General features: G+C 39.9%; 1 protein-coding gene across 1 annotated transcript; it reads left to right on the top strand.

Annotated features, from left to right (window-relative positions):
- The first annotated feature begins 1615 nt into the window (after nt 1–1615).
- dmgdh (dimethylglycine dehydrogenase) lies at nt 1616–21017 on the top strand. Its single transcript, XM_080510569.1, has 16 exons — nt 1616–1814; nt 2035–2203; nt 4159–4257; nt 4361–4525; nt 4666–4870; nt 11749–11997; nt 12077–12275; nt 12907–13076; nt 13180–13333; nt 14687–14852; nt 15013–15143; nt 17253–17470; nt 18248–18405; nt 18852–18911; nt 19003–19137; nt 19767–21017. Exons 1-16 carry the CDS (start codon nt 1696–1698, stop codon nt 19977–19979), a joined length of 2610 nt encoding a protein of 869 aa, XP_080366695.1. The 5' UTR covers nt 1616–1695; the 3' UTR covers nt 19980–21017.
- The last annotated feature ends 871 nt before the right edge of the window (nt 21018–21888 follow it).

Genomic DNA, 21888 nt, shown 5'->3' on the forward strand with positions numbered 1-21888 from the left:
GATAAAGGACAAACAGGGCTGTCACCTCCCACACATGGATAGAAATATGCTGTGAAAGCAATTTTTTTTATCAACAGGGGTCACATGTTGTGAATCTACGAGATTCAACATTTATTGATAAAATATGGTGATTAGAAATGCCTTTGGCTACAACTACAAAATAGTTTGTTTGTAGTAGTTTATATCATTAAGAAATACAATTTAAGAAACATTATGCTGATCATCAGGACTTAATGAATGTCTCTTATCCATTAAAAATGCGTCTGTCAGAACGAAACGTTATATAAATTGTGATTTCCCTCACAACACAGATAAGTTCAGAAAACACACTGCAGCCTGACAGTGTTTATATAAACCAGTTATCAGCCTAAATGTCCAGTTCAAACCTGCTGCAGCTGCTCCAGGTGGGTTAAAGGTTAAGCGTTGCATAAAAAAGGCTCAAGGACCACTGAGAGATAAACACGTCTGTATGAATCTTTCAGACTGGACCTGGTCGATATTTCCATGTCCTTCCATTTCGACAATGTTTCGAAAAAGTGTCCATGATACAATGAGCAATAAAATGGCTCTATTCAGGTGTTACTAGGAGGTTGACATTTGGAATTTTCTGAAAAGATTCTCTGCAATGTGTCATTTAATGTCCTGCTGGTGTTTGTGTAAGTCATTTAAAATAAAACCCCAAAACAAAACCTGGAAGCAGTTTATTGCTTCTTATAGGGGATATACTGTCGAGTAAAAAAATCAACACAACAGTTAAAACCTTTGAAGGCTTTTCTTTTGCAAAACAGTAAAAACTTTGGAAATTACTATTGAAATTGAATGTCCATTTGGGTTGGAGGTTGAAATGTGGCTATATGGAGAAATCACACACAAACAGTGGTCTCAATTATTTAGGGAAATCTATCCATTTATCATCCATACCACTTTATCCAACCAGGAGGTTGTGGTCTGGTGGAGCTGACTAATGTAAATACAGGTTACATTGCTGCCTCGTACATCTTAGAATAAATATTTAAATATTTAAAGAAAGAAAGAAAGAAAGAAATACCGAAATACAGAAATAAATGAATGAAAACATGGTTCCCTTTTTCTCACCCAGCAGCTTTTTGATTCAAATTTGCTTTGACGTCATACCACTTCATTCATCATTCCTTACAGGTTGGTTTACACCCATTTTACTCCTCTACTAAACAGAAAGTCATGTTTTATTTCTTCCAAAACATGCATGATATTGGCTTTTCTTTTCTTTCTTTTTTTTAAAAAGGAATGGACTCAAGTCATACACTTTGAAAGGGGAAATACATTTGAATTGGCCTCTGATTTGTGTTGTATTTGAGCACATGACTGTTTTGCATAAATAATAAAAAAAACAACAACAAACAGTTGCTTTCTCTGGAGACGTATTTCATGAGGATTGCGCGCGCGCGCGTGAGTGTGTGTGACCTACATTCCCCGTGCTGGCAGTCGAAGCGTTAACTCCTCAGAGTTAGATCTGGGTAAAGTTTCGAACAGACTTGACGCAATTCCTCGACGTGTGTGTGGGCGGACCGAAGCGCCTGTCAGCGCAAAAAGTGGGATATTTGGATCTGCACGCAGCACAAACGGCACGGGAGGGTAAAGGGGGCTCCACTCATGCCCCCCCACTAGTTCTATTTTCTTTCCTTTTTGTGAATAAATTGTAGCGTTTCTTCCGCCATGTCTCGGATATTAAACCTCATCAACAGAAAGTTGCGCGGCGACTTTGCAGCCTGCGGGATTGAGCGAATTCCTCTCAGGACTATCAGCTGCACGTCCAGAAAACATGGGGAACAAAGGTGAGCCTGTTTCAGTCTCGTAGTGGGGAAAAAACAAACAAAAAACAAGCCACATTCCAGTCAGATCTATAAACGTCACTCTTGCAACTCTTGCAAAGCTCAAGATGTTTGAATAAAACCACCGGTTTGAGCATTATCCTCCAGTGTGTATGCATGGATCACTATCTAATAATCCCTCACCCTGCAGTCACTCCTCAACTCTGGTTTTCCCTTTTCGCAGGGATGCATCTACAGTTCTGGGGAAGAGGTGGAAAGACACTGCAGAGACCGTCATCATCGGAGGGGGATGTGTCGGGGCCAGCTTGGCCTACCACCTGGCCAAAGGTGGCATGAAGGATGTGGTGCTGCTGGAGAAGTCTGAGCTGACGGCTGGATCCACCTGGCACGCTGTATGTCCGCCCTGAAGGGTCCATGTGTGTGGAAGGTGGAGGAGAGACAGGCCAGGTGGTCTGTGTCCCACAGTGTGTCCACAGCAGCTTCATACAAGGGGAGGTCATCATGTCCACCCCTATGTCAGTCTACAACTTAAAATGTTGTAAAATCATATTCCCCATTTACACATATTGAAATGAAGCAATAGTAAAAAAAAAAACAACGACCTCTTAACCAACAAGATAGTGCTTCAAATCTTCATAAGATCATAGTTCAAAACCCAGAAGCATTTGCTTTTGTCATACGTTGTATAAAAATATGAAAATCAGAGAATTTCACATATAATACATTGAAAAAATACTGTAGCTCTTGAATTGTTACAATTTAGCATTTTTCCATTGAAAATGTACTTTTCAACCAACATAATCTCCCCATTGGTTAAATTCCTACATATATTGATGTAGACTTTTCTGGATTATTTTACCTTGACAGTATTTACATGAGTTCTGAGGAACATCTAAGGGGCGTTATCACAATATTGAAGCCTCCACTAAAGTGCCCCTGATATGGTATTTAAAAAAAAAAAAAACCCCGCTAAGCCTTTTAATACTTCTAAAGTATGGAAGTGCTCTTCCTTGACAGTCTCATTTAATGGAAGCGTTTACAGCCGCCCTTCGTTCACTGCGGCGCTACCAAGCGCAGCTGTCACACTATAGTTTTTCCAAGGCATCTGAGGTCTTGACCCACTTAGTGCTTCTTCACTCTCCTTCATTCATTTACAAGCTTCACACTCTGGCGCTATTAATACACGTTGGACGTTGTCTGAAGAGGAGTCCTCCTCTCTGGTTACTCGCTCTGTCTGAACACCAGTACAGTGAATTATAAGTCGAAAGGTTGGCATTGATTTCTTCCATTGAAATCTATGTTTGTCGGCCTTTTCTGGGAGGAAATCTATAAACTGCAGGTGACCTGAATTCACCTGAGAATCGCGTTGTGGAGAATTCGTTAAAACCTATGTCAGCTTTTTTTTTTTTTTAATTGACATGATTTTAACTCTGGCTTAGTTACACATATGTGGCAAAGTATCACTAAAGTTCAGGTTATCTCTACAATTTTCATATTTTGAATTGCATTGCATAATCTTGAGGAAACGATCGAAGAAGATATTGATATATAGGAGTATGTTAAAGTTAACATGCACATATTTAATGAGAAATTATTATTTTTGAGGGTTTGATAATTAGCTTTCAGTCATGATTCTTGTAGCTGTTCATGGGTCATGGAATGAAGTTCAAATAGTTTTAACTGCATAGACTGAAAAGTTTTCAGTCAAAAAAGACAAAAGCTAATAGATAGAGGTGCTGCACCTTGTTAGAATGTGTTTAAGTACCTGTTATAATGCTGCTGCTTTGTGGCGTGTGGCTGGGAAAAAAAAGCTCAATAACTAATCTTCATATCAAGAGTTAACGTGTCTCATTCATGAACTGTTTGCCAACCAAAAGTTGCAACATTAAGTTGACTGATAATATAACTTTAACCACTCACTCACTCTGTGGATTTCAACTTTTATTCCAATAGTATAAATATGTGCTACATTTGACACAGGCTCTGTTAACACGGCTACTTTTTCAGCAATCACAGTTCATGACATGATTATTTTAGTATAAATAAGCTGTTAAATAAGCTGTTTTTATAATTCAACTGTGTCGTTAATTAGAAGATCACATGTGGATCCTTTTAAAGATTTTCGATCAGCTGCAATCTGCTATACCAACAGTAATATGACGTTAAAATGTATATTATGAATAATAATGAGATCCATTACACTTTTCTTTAAATTAAAAATTGTATTAATATTGAAGCCATGCTTGAGGCCAAACAGCTATTTGCTTACACGTCATCAACACTAAGCCCCAACTAGGAAAAACATGACTCATCTTCTTGGATATATTTATCTTTGTTTGTATTTCAGGCTGGTTTGACGACATATTACCATCCAGGCATCAACGTCAAGAGAATCCACTATGATAGTCTTAAATTATACGAGACCCTGGAGGCCGAGACCGGACAGGTGAGCCATTTTTCTTTTAATATCATTTTTTTTTAATTACGTACGCAGATGTTTTGTTTATTTATTTTTTGTGTAACAACATCCATATCACGTCTTCCTGCAGGCAGTGGGCCTTCACCAGCCTGGCAGCATCCGCATCGCGTCCACCTCGGCTCGGGTGGATGAGATGAAGTACCAGATGACCCGTACGCACTGGAACGTGACGGAGCAGTACCTCATCAGTCCGGAAAAAGTCAAGGAACTTTTCCCTCTGCTCAATATGGAGAAGGCGAGTGTGAACCTGCCGCCGCTTTGTGTTTCCCGGCGAATCATCGATCACAGATTAATCTTCGTGACGGAACCTTTATAGGATACTGTTAATTAAGGAAACGACCTGATCATCTGATGGGTTTCCTGTTTGACTTGCAGGTGTTGGCGGGTCTGTACACACCCGGAGACGGCCACATTGACCCTTACTCTCTGACCATGGCTCTGGCCGCTGGAGCGCGTTTGTACGGAGCTCAGATCTACAATCCAGCCCCGGTCACCGGCCTCAGCCCGACGTCCGACGGCAAGTGGGACGTCCAGACTCCTCACGGAACGATCCGCGCCAATCGCATCGTCAACACAGCAGGTTTGTGCTTGAATATTCATACTCTGTACTTTTACAACCAGAGATTGGTGATCTTTTAAATCATAGTCTTCGATTGAAGAGGTGAGAGCAGTTGTAGTGTTTTTCAGTTGTGAATGCAATATCCCAGAAACCTCTTGATGTATTTTTATTTTTTCTAAATTGGCAAAAAAAACCATTTAGTTTGTCTCCAGGAAGAGTTGGTTTAAATATGGTGGTCAAATAACACGGCCTTCCAATGTACCCCCGTTCTTGTTATACCTTTAGAAGATCTATGAATGAATTTTTAATGAATTTTATTTAGAAACTGTGAAAAATAAAAACAAACAATGACTATAAAAAAAAAACCTTAACATGTTTTAAAAGGAGGAGGACAAAGCATTTATCAAAGATTCGAAATCTTAAATGAACCCCAAAGACAAAACGCACAAAACAAGTCAATTAACGGATAAAGTACCAGTAGATAAAAAGAGCTAGTGTTTGTCACCACTTCTATTATGTGCCTGGATAACACCGATTGTTTGTAGCACTGTGTTTCCATTCGACAAATGGAAATGCTAAATATTTGTAAAGCTTTTTCAGGTTGACAAAGTTACCCCTAATAAAATTATTGAAAAGGTAACCTAACAATTTTCACCTTTTTAAAGGTTGCGGTCAAATGTGCAGAGCGATTCTAATTTTTAGTACAAAAGTTGAAAAAGAAGTTGTATTTTAATGGTGCATCAGGATAAGTTTGGTTCTTGGTGAGTTTGAGGTCTTGGGTTTGAATCCCGGTTGCATTAGGAGAGGCGTCTGGGATAAAAACCAGCCAAGTGTACGATCGAAGTTGGAATGATTTGTTGTGGCGACCCCTGTAAAAAGGAGTCACTTCTATGTTGGTGTTATACCGTATGTGCTTATCCTGGCATTGAACCAAAAGATGTAAAGCGAAGACACGTCGGGCAGCTGCCGTGAAGCTGACGCCCGACATGAACTCACCAGCTGACTTCCATAAGTCACATCATTTCAACTACAACTGGACAAAATCTTAACTGTAAACAACTTGCTAAATGAAATATATTGAATATCTCATTCAATTAGTCATTAAATTAGTCGCAATTATGTTCATATATCTCTGTGGTATATTGATTCAATCACATTTTGGCCTATTGGTAGTGATAATAAAATATTCATGACCTTCACAGTGATGAAAGTTGAACATACCTGATATAATCCCATCCGTCTCCTACATGGCTTCATCCAACTTGCAGTCAGGTCGTCGGGCTGGATGTGGATTATGCAACAGAACTGTTCTAACTTTCACCACAGCGCCGTGCTCTGCACTAAATGGGATCACTGTGGTGGTATTTTCACAGTTCGCCGAGAGCTCATAAAATGTATGGAGGAGTCATATTGGCGGCAGGAAATGCTGCGCCGTGCTCACCAGAGTGGATCCGCTCCTTCTGTCAGCCTTTGGTCTGCTTGCTGCGATCATACTTTGGGTTCGCTCGGTGGCCACCGGTGTTCCAGTGCTATTTCGGAACAAACCCTTAAGGGCAGATTTAGGCACAGTTAACCTTGTGTAAAGTCTCACATGTGCATTAAAACGTTGCAGTCTTCACCTCCAACCTCAGGCTTGCCAGATAGTTCTCCTGAATGATGAGCACCATCTGTTCGAGAGGATTTGGGGAGAGTGGTGAGAAAGACGTCCCCTGTAAATGACATACGGGCTGGCCCCCTTTTGTTCAGCTGCTCCGTCTGTTAAACTCATAGACATGTTTGGAAAACATTGAAAAACACTTAATTTAAAGATGAATTTAACACGCGATAATGCACCAGTATTGCATTGCATTTGCACAGTTATGAAGTGATGAGAAGGTAAACTAGATATTAAACTTACATGAACATTGCTTCTGTATCTGTTTTTTACACAGCATTTGTACTGATAGCTTTATTCAATATTAGTTAACTTTTAGGGCACATGTCTTGTCTTTTGTATTTATGAAAATTGGTTGAAAGAAGTAAATAGGTTTACATCCTTTTGATTGTATTTTTGCAAAACCTGGAGGCAGTTGACCTTATGTTTGACACTCCTAATCTCTGAATCATGATCATAATCTACTTTTACTCGCATAAATATGCTGAATCAGTTCTTTTACATTTTAGGTGTCTCAACCTCTACTTTCAGTGAAGGGTTATTTTCGCAAACTTTGGTTCTTCTACAGTTTGTCTTTTTAATACAAAGTTACTTTTTATGTAATAGTAATTTCCAACAAGTAATTAGGGTTTGTCATGATTTAGTCCCAGTCAGCCAAATACTGCTTTGAAAACTTCAAAACAATGTGTGAAAACTCAATAATTTCACTCACAACAGTCTGTGTGTCACAATATCGACTCAATATTAGATTTTTTTGAAGCTGTGTATTGTGAATTTATTTCATAATTTAAGTCATAATATTGTCTGTGTGTTAGATTGAATTGAAAATTGCCCCATCACCAGGAAGCATCAAAGAACAAGGCTTAAAATGTCTTAAAAATTAGGCATTGTTCATCAATAAAGTTTGAATTTCCTCTTTACTTTTGTACTTGAGTGAGTACATTTCAGAACCTTCTTACTTTTCCTTAAGTAAATAAGTTGAATTAATAATTTTACTTCCACTGAAGTCTTTTTCTACACAAGTATCTCTACTTGAACTTTTGTCACCTCAAGCTTTCATACAACAGACACAGAATAATCTATAAAATGCATGGTTGATTCATTGAATTTTCTGCAACCAAAAAAAAAAAATAAATCTCATAAATCTTCTCTGGTAGCGAAGATAAAAAAAAACATTTTGCATTCATTCCATGTATTTTCGGAACATGCTAATTTCTAAAAAGTATAGAATATGAGCAATTTCACTGCGTCTGCCAAGAGACAAATGTTTGAGTCATTTGAGCCGTCTGTGTGTAGACAGTAAAAGGTGTTATCTGTGAGTGATATGTGGGGGGGGACCTTTGCCCACCAAGACCACAGCACCAGAGTTCACCGGAGAGAGTTTTTTGGCTTGAACTGGGTCGTTCCAGTTCTGGGAGGATTTATTTGGCAACGGCTTCTTTCATCCCTGCTGCAGTTGCTTGTTTATCTGGCCGAGTTTCAGGAATCTGCTTTTCCAGCATGTTGCATAACCGCCCGAATCGACATGTAGGTCATTGATAATTTTCATTAGTGCAGTGTCACTCGGGTTCTGAAATGAACTGGCAGCCAGTGTTTGAGTTATATATCGAGGATGCGACTGTGTCCCCTGAAGGGCTTGGCCTGTGCAGGAGGTTGCTCAGGAGCATCTTGAAGAATGGCAACGGAACAAATGCTGCACAGCTGAATTCACATCGCCGCCGCAGGTTTTGCCGTTTTCAGTTTGCACATTCTGTACTCGCTGGTGGAAGCCAGTGAGGCCGCGGCTCCGCACTGGCTCTTTACCCTGCATTGTGTCCCACAGCCAATCCAAGCTGGCCAGCAGTTCACGTTTCCTCCAATCTTGGAGTGGCAGCACATGCACACCTCCCGAAAACACATTTTCTCATCGTTTTTTTTTTTTTTGTTGCTTTTTTTTTGCGCTCCGTTCTCCAGAGGTTCTCCAAAGATTGATTGGTTGTGCTTGTGTACATGTACGGATTCAAACTTGAACTGTACGTCCTTGTGTTTCCTGTTTCTGTGGTTGTTAGATTGACAACACACGAGGCTGCGCACAAATGACCCTGACAGGAAAAAACCTTTAAATGTTACCCTTAAACAATATAAACAACAATGTTCTTTTTTAAACACATTGTGCTCACATAAAGATTCAAATGCCTTTTTTTTTTTTTTAACCTGTTGGATGTCTGTGCTCGCATTTTTATTTTTTTTTTCTGCCCTCGATGGCAACCCCCTTGCTCAGGGGTCTGTTTAGGCATTCACCTCTCTTTGTCTCCCTCCCCCCCCGCTTCATCGCTGTGGAAACTGAGAAAGTAGTTCAAAACACATGTTGCACCCCCACTTTCTCATGAAGCTTCCTCTCGCAACCAGCAAGAAGCCGGGATGGAAGTTAAGGGTCATGTTTCTCGGTATGCGACCCGACAGGATGGGTTTCGCTCAGTCGGTCAGATGAAAGGAGGGAGGACGATATCGTCTCGGTTCCGTGTGTTGGTTTGTTATCGGTTCACCAACAACGACGTGCAATCAATCCGCTTGGCTCACGATCGCAGACGACCTTTGACACACTAAGCTTTAACCTTTAACGAACTTTTATCAGTTTACTTTTGTCTATTTAAACTTTGTAACTAGAACTTTTATTCATGTTTTTTTTTTTTCCTATTCATTTTAAACAGCTGACCAGGGTTTTGGTAGTCATCAACTTCTCTTTACTTCTCTTTAACTTCTCTGTATCTGTATACAAATGATTTCCATTTGGTACTTGTTTTTTGATATTTATTACTTCCTTCCTTCCCTTAATGTATCATTTGCAGCAAAATACTTTAAAACATGCCCCCAATATGTCGTTATCACTGATTAAATTTTCCCTTCTAATTTATCAGATATTTCATTAAAAGTTTTACCAAGTATTTTATTTGTAAGATTGAAAATTTCATCGAAGCAAATTGCAATTTGGGCTTTTTGTGATCTAAGTACAAAGTTTATATAATGGCTACTACTATTAGAACATATTTGATCTTTTCATGCACTATGTTTACTTATATTTCAATTGTTTATGAACTACTATAAACTAAATATTCTAACTGTGATGTATAACTGTTAACTTAGTTTATAATATTTGTAATTGAACTTTTTATGCCCTGATTCCAGCTCAATAATTAGATTTCTTTAAGCCATACTTTCAGCTAAATACCTTTCTGCTAAATAATTGACTAATAATTTATCCTATTTTTTTAGCTACCTGTTCATATTATTTGGTTTACTGAGCTTTTCTTTTTTTTTTTTTTTGCATATTATCTCAGCATATTTTAAATGGATCATTACTTGCAACCACCATCAACGTCCCTGCCTATGTACTGACTGTGATTCTCTCATGTTTTTTTTGTTTTTTGTTCTCTCCCTTCAGCACATTGTGTTCTGACTCACTTACTGCTGACTCGGGATGTTGATATCACTTCTTGTTTTTTTTTTTTTTTTGCAGAGTTTTCTCATCTCTCCATTTAGCCAACTGTAGAAATACTCCTCGCGGAGGGAAAATTACGTAAATGTTGGCAGTGTTTGATTCAGCTTGTGACTTTATATATATATATATATATATATATATATATATATATATATATTTTTTTTTTTTTAACAAATCCTGGCAGAGAGTAGCTGGCATAGCTGATGCAGACAAAGTGGTGCTTGTTTCAAAGGGTGTTTTTTTTTTTTTTTTTTGGTACACTTGCTGACTCTATTCGTCAACTTTTCCCGGATGCAAACACACTTCTGTGCAGTTTTTGCGTTGAATACCTTATTAACACAATATCCTGATGGATCCCCTTCATCTTGGGTATGAAACGCATGCAATGTGTGAATAGATGCAATGTAAACTGGCTGCAGATGAGAACCGGTGACACAGATGAACAGCTCAGTATTGAGACTCATTGTTTCAACCGGTACAGTATCAGCAGGTCACAGCAACCACGCTGAATCATCAGTTCCTGATCCATGTCACAGCGTATTTGTTTTGTAGTTACTGATTTGTAGACCAGCTGCTCACTCTTTATTTTTTTTTAACATATGAGTGACCTTCCAATCAATACCACTTGATTTTTAGCAATAAATTGAAAAACAAAAACAAAAAACCACCATGTCAGGTGTTAGATAACAGTGCTGCTTGGGACTTTAACTGTCCAAGGCTTACAGGCTGCAAAATCCAGATGCTCATTTCACTTTTACACTTTGCATTTCATTGCCAGTTTTATGTACTTTTTCAGCTTTTGCCCTGCTGTTGCTGGCCAGAGCATCTGTATTCTGCACTTTTGTATTTCAATTCAGAGTGTTCCCTTCCCAAAGTAGTTTTTTCTGGTTGTTTTTAAAAATGTTTAGTCCTATATATTTATCTTGCACAGACTCTATTTTCATTGCGAGATGTGTTTGTTTGCATGTGTTAAACTGGACCTTCTCTTCTGTGACATAAATTGTGTTCATTTTAAATGTTTTCATCATGTTTTATTCCTGCTCGTGTCCAGCAAATGGTAAAAAAAAAAAAGAAAGTAGCGGTGGGGGTGGTGGAGGCTGTGTATTTTCCTTACAAACAGATTCATTCATCAGAGTTTCCTGTTTCCACCGGGAGAAATTAACTTCACATTATAGGCGCTATACAGTCTGGAGGTAGCAAAAAGCTCATTATTTAGGACCTTCTGTAAGTTGTTTGCTTGTTTTCCACAGAGTTACAGCAGGTAGGCGAGACCCCCTTAAAGAAATGGTACAACTGCGACTGACTATGTCATGAAAGTGGTTTCTATAAGATGGATACGATGATTAAAGTCCCACTTAAGCTATTCTGTTAAAAACCAAGGAACATTTAGTTATTTTCGAATTTTGAATTCATATTGGTCATTATCTCTTTGATAAAAATGTTAGAGTGACAAATTGAAAGGTCTATTTTAATGTTTTTTTTTCCGAATAAAATAGGTTGTATAATGCACTGAAATATATCGTCAGGTCAAAATGTATTTATAGTCTTTTCTTGTTGACTGTAGTACTGAACAGGTTATTTAAAGACAAAATACAGTACCTTAGAAATAAGTAAAAACATGAGAGAGCAGGTCATCGGTTCACCTCCGTGTCCTTTTAGATCAATTGAAAAGAAAACCATATTGGGAATCAGTAGTAAAATCGACATCTCTTCTTGGATCCATCTTGTCAGCCGTTTTCAGACCTTCTTTGTTGATATTATTTTTAGGTTTCTGGGCCCGAGAGGTGGGCAAGCTGATTGGGTTTGAACACCCCACCATCCCGGTGCACCATCAGTACGTAGTAACAGCCACAGTTCCGGAGGTTAAGGCCCTGAAGCAGGAGCTTCCCGTCATCAGGGACCTGGAGGGCTCCTACTACCTGCGTCAGGAGAGAGACGGCCTCCTCTTCGGTCCCTATGAGAAGATGGAGAAGATGGTGCTCCAGGATTCGTGGGTCAGAGATGGAGTTCCACCAGGTCTGTCTGCTGACCTCAGGTTGTTTATTATCAGTTTGGTTTTTTTTTTCTGTTGGTTAAATCTGATCGTTGGTCGCAGGTTTTGGGAAGGAGTTGTTCGAGTCGGATCTCGACAGGATTATGGACCACGTTGAGATGGCCATGGAGATGGTGCCGGTACTGAAGACCGCTGACATCATCAACATCGTGTCCGGCCCGATCACGTACACCCCAGACCTGCTGCCCATGGTCGGACCCCACCACGGAGTTCGCAACTACTGGACAGCCATCGGCTTTGGGTAAAATCACTGTAACGACAGAACTCACAGCATTTCTGCACTAGTAGATATTAAATTCTAAGATAAAGGGTCAAAAACAGGATTTCAGTCATGCAACTGATGCTCCTGTGTGTCATTTGAGAACAAACATATTATAGTAATAATGGTAAAACCAGGAATATAATTTGAGAAACAAAACGATTTCATGTCATTTTCACAAATTACTATCCTTTTAACTTAATTTTGATCTCGTTCCTCTGCCAAATTTCCAGCGAGTAACTGACCCCACACCCTTGCGAGCACATAAACAAAACGTACATCAAAAATGGTGGAATACTATGACTTTTGTTAAAGTCTGGGTAAATCATTTCTGCAAAAATCACAAAAAAAAGAACAATTATCCTGTCAAAGCAGACGGGATTTTGTTGAAAGTCACAAAGTGGAGTACACAAAAAGCGCATCAAAACGTGCAGAAAATTCAGGAATAGTGTGCTATGACTTTTGTCAATGATTTGGCAAACCCATGTCCGACAAGCTGTGAAAATTCGGCCCGTCAAAACAGATGGAGGGGATCCGAGCCAGCGGCAAGCAGCAGGCACACACAAAACGTCATCTGAAATGTTGTAGTTATTCTTGCACTTTGTGTGCCCAGGTATGGAATCATCCACGCCGGTGGGATTGGCAAGTTCCTGGGAAACTGGATCATGAATGGCGAGCCGCCCTACGACTTGATCGAGTGCGACCCAAACCGCTATGGAAAGTGGGCAGACGTGCCCTTCATGTGCGCCAAAGCGCGAGAATCCTATGGATACAACAACGTGGGTAAGAAAACCAGGAGACTGACTGCGAATATTTCACTGCGATAAAGCCTCGCGTTTCTAATGGTGTGTCATCATCGACTGTGTCTTCCTCATGGTCACCTCAGTCGGTTACCCCAAGGAGGAGCGCTTTTGCGGCCGGCCGACCTACCGGACGAGTGGCGTTTATGAGCTGCTGAAGGACAAAGGATCCATGGGGTTCCATGCTGGCTGGGAACAACCACACTGGTTTTACAAACCTGGAGATGAGACTGGATACAAGTAAGATCCATACGTCTATCTTATCTATCTATTCTATGCAGTAGCCATGGAAAACCTAAAGAGAAACATGAGACCCTGCACGGACTGTCACGTTCTCTCTGTGAGGCCACAAGCCTTTGACTCGTAAATGTCTGATGGCGTCTTTCATGTACTTATTTCCAGATGTACAGATGAACAAAATCTTCCTGTGCTCTGGCTTTGTAAAGCATGCCATGTAATATCATTCCCCAACTGTACATGCAACACACACACACATACACACACATTAAAATGACCATGGACTGGTGTACATGGTGGTACAATAAAGGTAAAAGGACATCATGTTCCTGGGTTCATATGGGAGGTTACATTAAGCTCCCTCCCAGCCAATTCTCCACACATCATCCGGCGGCCCCTCTGATTCTGAAGCAGCAGCAGCACAAGACAACCATTTAGAAACAGCCCTGTAAGAGCAGGACAGCTGCTCACGCTCAAGCGACACATGCAGAAGCACATGTATCATCGCTATCTTCTTTTTAAAAGCCCTCACAGTCGATGATTTCTTGAGATAATCCGATAATCGCTCGGACCTGTGACAAACCTCGAGCCTCGTATGCGGCTGGGCCCATCGGTTGCTGCACGCTCGTCTCGTGTCTGTGACATTGGGATAAATGGTTTTCCAGCCTTGTCCATGCAGCGTTTTATCTCCACTAAAGCATTTGTACTCAGCAACGGTCCGTCAGACCTCTATTTGACCAAGGACGGGATAAACGGGCATGAAATCATGAACAGGCTGTGGATTGGACATGTGGATTGGACTAAAATTTGGAACAAAGTTCTCTTATTTCCCTCTGGCTTTGAAGCATTGTGACTCTTACGATTGTGTCATCTGTCCGGTTCTGCCATCATTTACTTAGAAGTGACAGACTCGTCATAAAATTAGCCAATTCTACCTGCTAACATACCAACATTGTAAATATTGTACTTAATATTACTGTATTTCACAAGCAATAACTTGTATTGATCTCCTTTTATCAGTCAATTAAGATTCATCAATAAAACTTAATACAGGTCGGTGTGCTGGATTAAAAAAAAATGTTTATTATGAAAGTGCAAAGAAAATTAAGACTACACAGAATTTTCTAATTCGATAAAAGCTGTAAAAGGAATGATGCTTATAACTTTCTTTGAGCAATAACAACAACAAAAAATCAATAAATACAATAAATCTGGTGTAAAGCAGAAAGAAAATATCTTTTTAATTGGAAAGTATATCGTGAAAATTCTGAGTTAAAAAAATGAAATGCGCTTTTACACTTTTGTAAATTAAAAGCGGAGAACATACAGTGTTTTTTTTTTTTTTTTTGTGCTCAGACCCAGTTTTCGACGCACTAACTGGTTCGGGCCGGTGGGCAGAGAGTGCCAGCTGGTGATGGAGAAGGTGGGAGTGATAGACCTGACTCCCTTTGGGAAGTTTATAATGAAAGGGAAGGACTCGCTGAAGCTGCTGGACCGCCTGTTTGCCAACACCATGCCCAAGGTTGGACGACAATATTGTTGATTCTGTGGATTGTTAATCCAGTCTGAAAAGTATTGATACACAAACACGTCTCTCTCTCTCTCTCTCTCTCTCTCTCTCTGTGTCTGTGTCTGTGTCTGTGCCTGTGTCTGTGTCTGTGTGTGTGTGTGTGTGTTTCCAGGTGGGTCTCACGAATGTCAGCCACATGTTGACGCCCAATGGGAGAGTCTTTTCCGAGGTCACTATTACCCAGCTGACACCGGGGGAGTTCCTGCTCATCACAGGCTCGGGGTCGGAGTTGCATGACCTCAGGTGAAAAATGTCAAATTGTTCACACGTCTTTGATTTGGAACTGAAGATCTCGTGGTTTCGCACAGATTTTAGCCGAGACCTGCTCACCACATACAGCCTGTGGGTTCTTTGAAAGGGGTCTGTGTGAACTGCGATTGCTACTTTTGCGTGTGACTCAGGACACCCCCTTGTGGTGCCAAGCTGCATTACAAGGCAGATTTGGTTGGGTAACGTGAGTGGATTATCCCGTTTCCTTGAGGTTCTGCTTTTTTGTCGAAGCTGTTTTCGAAACATAGTAAAATTATACAATGTTAATTATACACTCTGTCACTCATCCGCCCTGGAACAACTGCAACATGTCAGCTTCATCCGAGTCATTGCAAACCAGTTGATATTTTTAACGTTGACGTTGCTCCATATCCAATATGATTTTTTATTTTTTTTTATTTTTTCCTCAAGCCTGTTCTCCCCCTCTAATGCTTCTCTTTTCCTGAATCTATCGGGACATCTTTTTCCAATGACAGTGTTTCCTGAGTTTTCATTTTTCCATCTATTCCATCGAAACCTTCAACCTGAGGTTGTTTGTCCAAGTTTAAGTCTAAATGACACACAGAATCCTTCACAGCCACTTTTCATACGCTTCCAAATGGCATTCATCTTCACTGACCACTGAGTGATTTTGCCTCTCTCAGCTGATTTCCAGAAGATAACAAGCTCGCTGGATGTTGAGGGGGCAGCTCCTACCTTCTTCTTATCCAAAAACGTATTGCAAAGAAATAATTAGGCTTCAAAAAGAAAACGTTGGATTTTCCATCTGCATCTCTCCGTCAGGAGAAGTATAAATAAAGGCAAGAATAATGTCATTAACTTCTAAAAAAAAAATTATAAAATGGATATCTGTAAGAAAAAAACCATTAATAACATGTGTCTATGATTTTATTCATGTTTATTTTGGGATGTTTGAATATCACCACACTAATGAGCAGCTGCTGATGTTATGAAGGAAAAAGAAGCCAGATGTGCAGATCACCAGCAGGATGCTGGGGCAAACGGCTTCTGTTGTAGTTTGGTTTTGCCGTTAACATCAACATTCGTACGTGTGCAAAAGTTTGCAATTCCAGAGACAAACGCCTCTGACTTTGAATCGTCTCACGTCCTGATAATTTGCACTATAGAAAAATAAATTGCATTAAAGCTTGGTGCTGTCACGCTAACGTATTCCAAAAACAATATTTAATTCATCACAAATGTCTGTTTGATGTATCTGTTTAAGGCATCTTGGTCCAATCCTGCACACATTTCATTGCTCAGCTCCCCTGTAGAGCTTTTAAAAGGCAACAAAGAAAGACAAACCGCTCCTCATTTGCTCAGTCTCACAGTCCCAGGGCAGAGATGAATCACAAGCTGCGCTGAATCAAACTCTCTCACAGTGTGCGTTTTACTGCAGAAACCTAAAACCTCCTAGCAGCTGCTAACACAACACTCCGCCTCTTGCCCCCAACAGGACACATTCTCACATCCAGTCCCTCTCTGCAATCAGACCCTCCGCCAAGGCATGAAAAACACATCTTAAATAGCGTAGAGACATCTAGTGGTTAGAAACAAACCTTTTCTCTGAAGTCTTGGTTGAGCCGAAGCAAAATGGAATGAAATGAACAAACTCCAACAGAATATGTCGTTTTCGTGTTATGTTGGCTCTTTAAGAATGTAATTAATGTGATGTTTTCTATTTGCTGTCTTTTTTTTACTGAACTAAACTTGTGTTATTCACTTGTTATATTATACTTTTAATTACCTCTCATCTCAGTGGTGCTCTATAGATAAACTTGCTTTTCTTTGCTTTACAACTTCCATATCAGAATATTGAGCGTTAACAAATGTCTTACCTTATGTCCCTATTTTTAAACTTCCCTCTTGCACCTTGGTCTTAAATAATTGCAGATTTCCAAGTATGATTATATAGAAAGTTTCACAAAATAATTCTGGTTTTATTTGTCAGTTGCCAGGTGACACATGATTAGACTTGTGATGGTCAAACATGCTGTCTATTTAAATTGCTTGAAACAATTCATATCGATTTTTGCAATTAAAGTAATTAAATTAAAATGCATTTCTCATTGCTCTCTACAGGTGGATCGAGGCAGAAGTAGCAGACGGCGGGTACGACGTGGAGATCAGCAACGTGACGGACGATATCGGCGTGCTCGGCATCGCCGGACCAAACTCGCGCAAAGTTCTGCAGAAGCTGACGAACGAGGACATGAGCGACGCCGGATTCAAATTCCTTCACTGCAAAAACATCCAGCTGGCCGGCGTTCCTCTGAGGGCCATCAGGATCTCCTACACCGGTACTGCACACTTTGAGCTTTCTAGGATTATAAAAGTATATTTTATTAAATGAAATGGAGACGGGAGCAGCATGATGTTAACGTACTGTTAATAGTGACAACTGTTACTTCAAATAGTTCCGCTTGGATAAAATGCATATGCAGTTTGGGAAAGAAGAACAAGAAAAAGCAATAATATAGATTAATTATTTCGCATCGTGTATGCAATGTTTTGTTCAATATTGCTTTATGTTTGCTGAAGATGTCGATTACTTGCATAGTTTTATTTCTCCAAAAATAACCTTTTTTGAAAAAGTGAAAGAGAAAAAATACAGCTTTTTTTTCTTCTGCAATTTTAGCTTATTTCTATGACAACTTTTTAACATTTGACCTTGCCACTTTTAAGAAAATAGATTTTATTGAACCACTAATTCCACACATAAGCAATGACCAGCATGAAAAGGGATTAAAAGTGATATTTTAGTGCGATGTTAGACTTGTTTTCCGACTCTGCATTACAAATATCCATTATTACATAGGCAGATTATTTTAGGACAAATAACAAGCAATACCTGAAACTTCTACTGTATAGTAACAAATTACATCGAGGAATAAAACAAATATTTATACTTTCCGGATGAATGATTGAATTGTTCCAACATATACTGTCAAGTTTGTTTTTTTTAATGCATTTCAATTATAATTGCTTCACAATTGAGCCGTTGTCTGGTTGAGTCAAGTTGCATTTGTGTGTGTGTGTGTGTGTGTGTGTGTGTGTGTGTGTGTGTGTGTGTGTAGGTGAGCTGGGCTGGGAGCTTTACATGGACCAGAAGAACATGGCAACCGTGTATAAGGCCATGATGGAAGCAGGAAAAGATGAGGGCATTGACAACTTTGGAGCCTATGCCATGGGCTCTCTGAGACTGGAGAAGGGCTTCAGAGGCTGGGGAGCTGAGGTACACACACACACACACACACACACACACACGCACCCGCACTCACTTTATACACATTTTCTCGCCTGTGTCACTCATTGAAATACACTGCTGAATATTTCCTGACTTTTTTTTTTTTGCTCTAAAGCCAGTAAAGATAAACGCCAATATACAGTTTACTTTCTCTGCACAGTCGAGTCCTGCTGTGCTTTCTTGTACTAATTTGTTAGATATGTGTGTTTGAATTAAAATGGGCATGCTGTCACTTGCACTTTGTTGTGTTTATATGCGTATGTTCACACACAGCCTCCACAAGTAGCACATAAGAGCACAAGAAGAAATGCGAAATGTAGTACATTTAGGCATCTGCTTAACAAAGGGTGAAAAAAAAAAAAAAAGATGTTCCACTGCAGTGATTTTCCCAAAGTGTTTGTGGTGTTTGCTGATCACTTTGTTGATCTTTGCAGATGAACTGCGACACCAATCCCCTGGAGGCCGGATTGGATTATTTCATTAAACTCAACAAGGTTACCTAAAACTCTTCTCTTTGTATTCCTTCTGCCACTGAGAATAAGCTCAATACCTGAATCCCCTTTGTTTACATCTGCCCCTACTCAGCCCGGGGACTTTATCGGAAAAGCCGCCCTTCAGGAAATCAAAGCTAAGGGCCTGAAGAGGAAGCTGTCCTACCTCACCCTGGACACGGACGATATCGACCCCGAAGGCAACGAGACCGTCTGGTACAACGGAAAGGTTAGTGGAGACCATGGCGGTGAAAGTTAGAACTTGTACCAGTTACCAGAACAACTCTCACTCCCTTGCAGCTTACTGTTTTCTCTGTTTTTTCACATCTCTGTTTTTAATATTCAATATTTATATTCACATACAATTTAATATACTGATTTGACTATTTTTGATGTATACACATGATGTTTTCTTTATATAGCAGTATGTCAATTATTAATAATTAATTATAATGCCTTCAGTGCGCTCAGGGACACATAAAATGATGGAAGCCGCTGTGGATACAGGCTGATTTTACATGTGGTGGTATGTAATTCATGTTGCTGTTAGGAAGAGTGAGTCAGTTCAGTATTTTCGAGTAAATTTTAAATAGTAAAAGCCAGCAATTACACAGCGGATCATCAGGCCCCCCACCGTTTTCCCACATTATCACATTCACAGAGAAACCAAATCGCTCAATAATTGTAGGTACATCACTAATTTCATCATCGATTACGAGTGTTTTCTGGGCTTGACGTTCCAGTCACATGTGTTATTCCCTATACTGTATAATGACGGAAGCTGTCAGGATCATGACGGGTGTGTGTGCTTGCCCTCGCTCAGCCGGAGTCTCTCCTCCTCCTCCTCCTCCTCCTCAGGTGGTCGGCAACACGACGTCCGGCGCTTACAGCTACACCACCCAGCAGAGCCTGGCGTTCGCCTACCTGCCGCTTGACCTGTGCTCTGTCGGCCAGAAGGTGGAGGTGGAGCTGCTGGACAGGAAATACGCCGCCATGGTCATCCAGGAACCCCTGGTGCTCACCGAGCCCACGCGCACCCGCCTGCAGAAGAAAGCCAAGAGCAAATCTTAAGCGTCTCCTGTCGTTTTTTAGTTTTTTAGGGTTTTTTTTCGCAGCAGCTACCGGGGGAACGGTCCTCTTCTTAGAAACCAGGGTGGGAGAGAAAGCCATGCGTGGCCCACGAAGTTGAACTCGGCGGCCAGTTCAGGAAAAAACAAACTTGTTTGTGTCTTCTTTCAAAGACAAAGTCGAAAAAGGGATAATGTGAATGCTAAACTCCGTAGTATGAAGGTGTTTCGGAGCAACAAACAGCCGTCATGTGAAAATATTGCACCGCAGTGTCTTACACTGTTCAAAGATGAATTCACTTTTGTAATTCCACGAATGGATGTTAAAAAGTTTACGGGTTACGCTGTATTAATTTTCGTAATTCAGTGTAATCACAGAAATGCTTCAGAAAATTGGGAAATGACGGTTCTGTATTTTTACACAGTTGACATTATGCGACTGTGACAACTGGAACAAACACCAGTAACCAAAGGAAACAAAGCAAGCAAGTCTGTACAAAGATGATTTTGTAATTCAGTGTTTTCTACTAATGTTTACATTAATATTCAGATAATTGAAGCTCTGTACTCGCCATCTTCCTGTCTGCACATTAAAACTAGATGAAAATACTCGTTTATGTTTGTATGAACAATGGTGAATGTGTGTTCAGCTCCTTCTGCACACACATTTACTCATGCAGATGATTACAGGCATCATGTACCTGCTAAAACAAGTGTCTAGTAAGTCCTGTCAACTAATAGACAATGAGCACATGCAGCCAACCTATTATATATTGTTAACTCTTTGCAAACGTAGGTGTTACAGTGTAATGATAGTGTTTTAGTTGTATGATGCAATGTAAAGTTGTGCAAGATGTATTCCAGCTGTGAAGACTGATCCAAACATGACTGACGCTTCAAATCTAAACATTTGTTTTAGGATTCTTAAACCTATTTCATGTGTTGAAGAAAATGACGAGAGTTGTCATTACATGACAGGGCGTATTGTGTATTGACCGAAATATGTTCAAAATCAATCCTGACTCTGAAAGTATTTGTGAAAGCGGTGGAAGAATATGAACCAGAATAAATTTATAGAAAACACGTTGTAATTATTCATTTCACAGTCAAATATTAGGCAGTTTTACGACTATTGAACATAAGATGGAGCATTCAGAAACTGGTGAGGAAGTGAAGTTTATAATATTAATTTACATTTTTACATTACTCAGGTGGTTTCATCAGCAAGTTCAGTTTAAAGATGTTGGTTTAAGAAATATGCTTTCCATTAATTTGTCTTCTTTTAGAAGATGTCAAAGGAGTGAAATCAAATATATAGACCAGTATTTCTTCTTTGACACATTTTGGAGATATTTGTATTCTCTAATCTTGCTCAATGCTTCTGACAGTGTTTTTTTCTTTTTCTTTAAAAGTCAAGGGCTAAAGAAATTCATCCACCCATCTCCTATTCCACTTTATCAAATGTGGGGTCGCAGCGCACTGGAGCCTCTTTACTGTGGGCTGAACAGGTCGCCAGTCTATCACAGAGCAAACACACAGACCGATGACACATTCACATTCGGGGCAATTTACGGTCAACGATTGACCTCATATCCCTTTTTTTTGAACTGTGGGAGTCAACTGCAGTACCTGGAGAAAACCCATGCACTCATTGGGAGATCATGCCAAACTCCATCCAGAAAGACCCAGCTGGTATTTGAGCCCATGACCTTCTTTCAGTGAGGCAAGACATGTGGCCATCAAACAAGTTTAATGATAAATAATAGAATTCACGTTTATGCAACTGCATGATTGTGTGTTGGTTATTAATCGGTTTTATCCGGATCATTGAAATAAAACAAAAATAAAATATATATTAAGAAAAAAAAACCTAATAAAAACCGGCTTCATCACACTGATAGGGACAGGAATCC

The sequence above is a fragment of the Blennius ocellaris genome, assembly GCF_963422515.1.
Source record: "Blennius ocellaris genome assembly, chromosome: 15".
NCBI classification, from domain to species: domain Eukaryota; kingdom Metazoa; phylum Chordata; class Actinopteri; order Blenniiformes; family Blenniidae; genus Blennius; species Blennius ocellaris.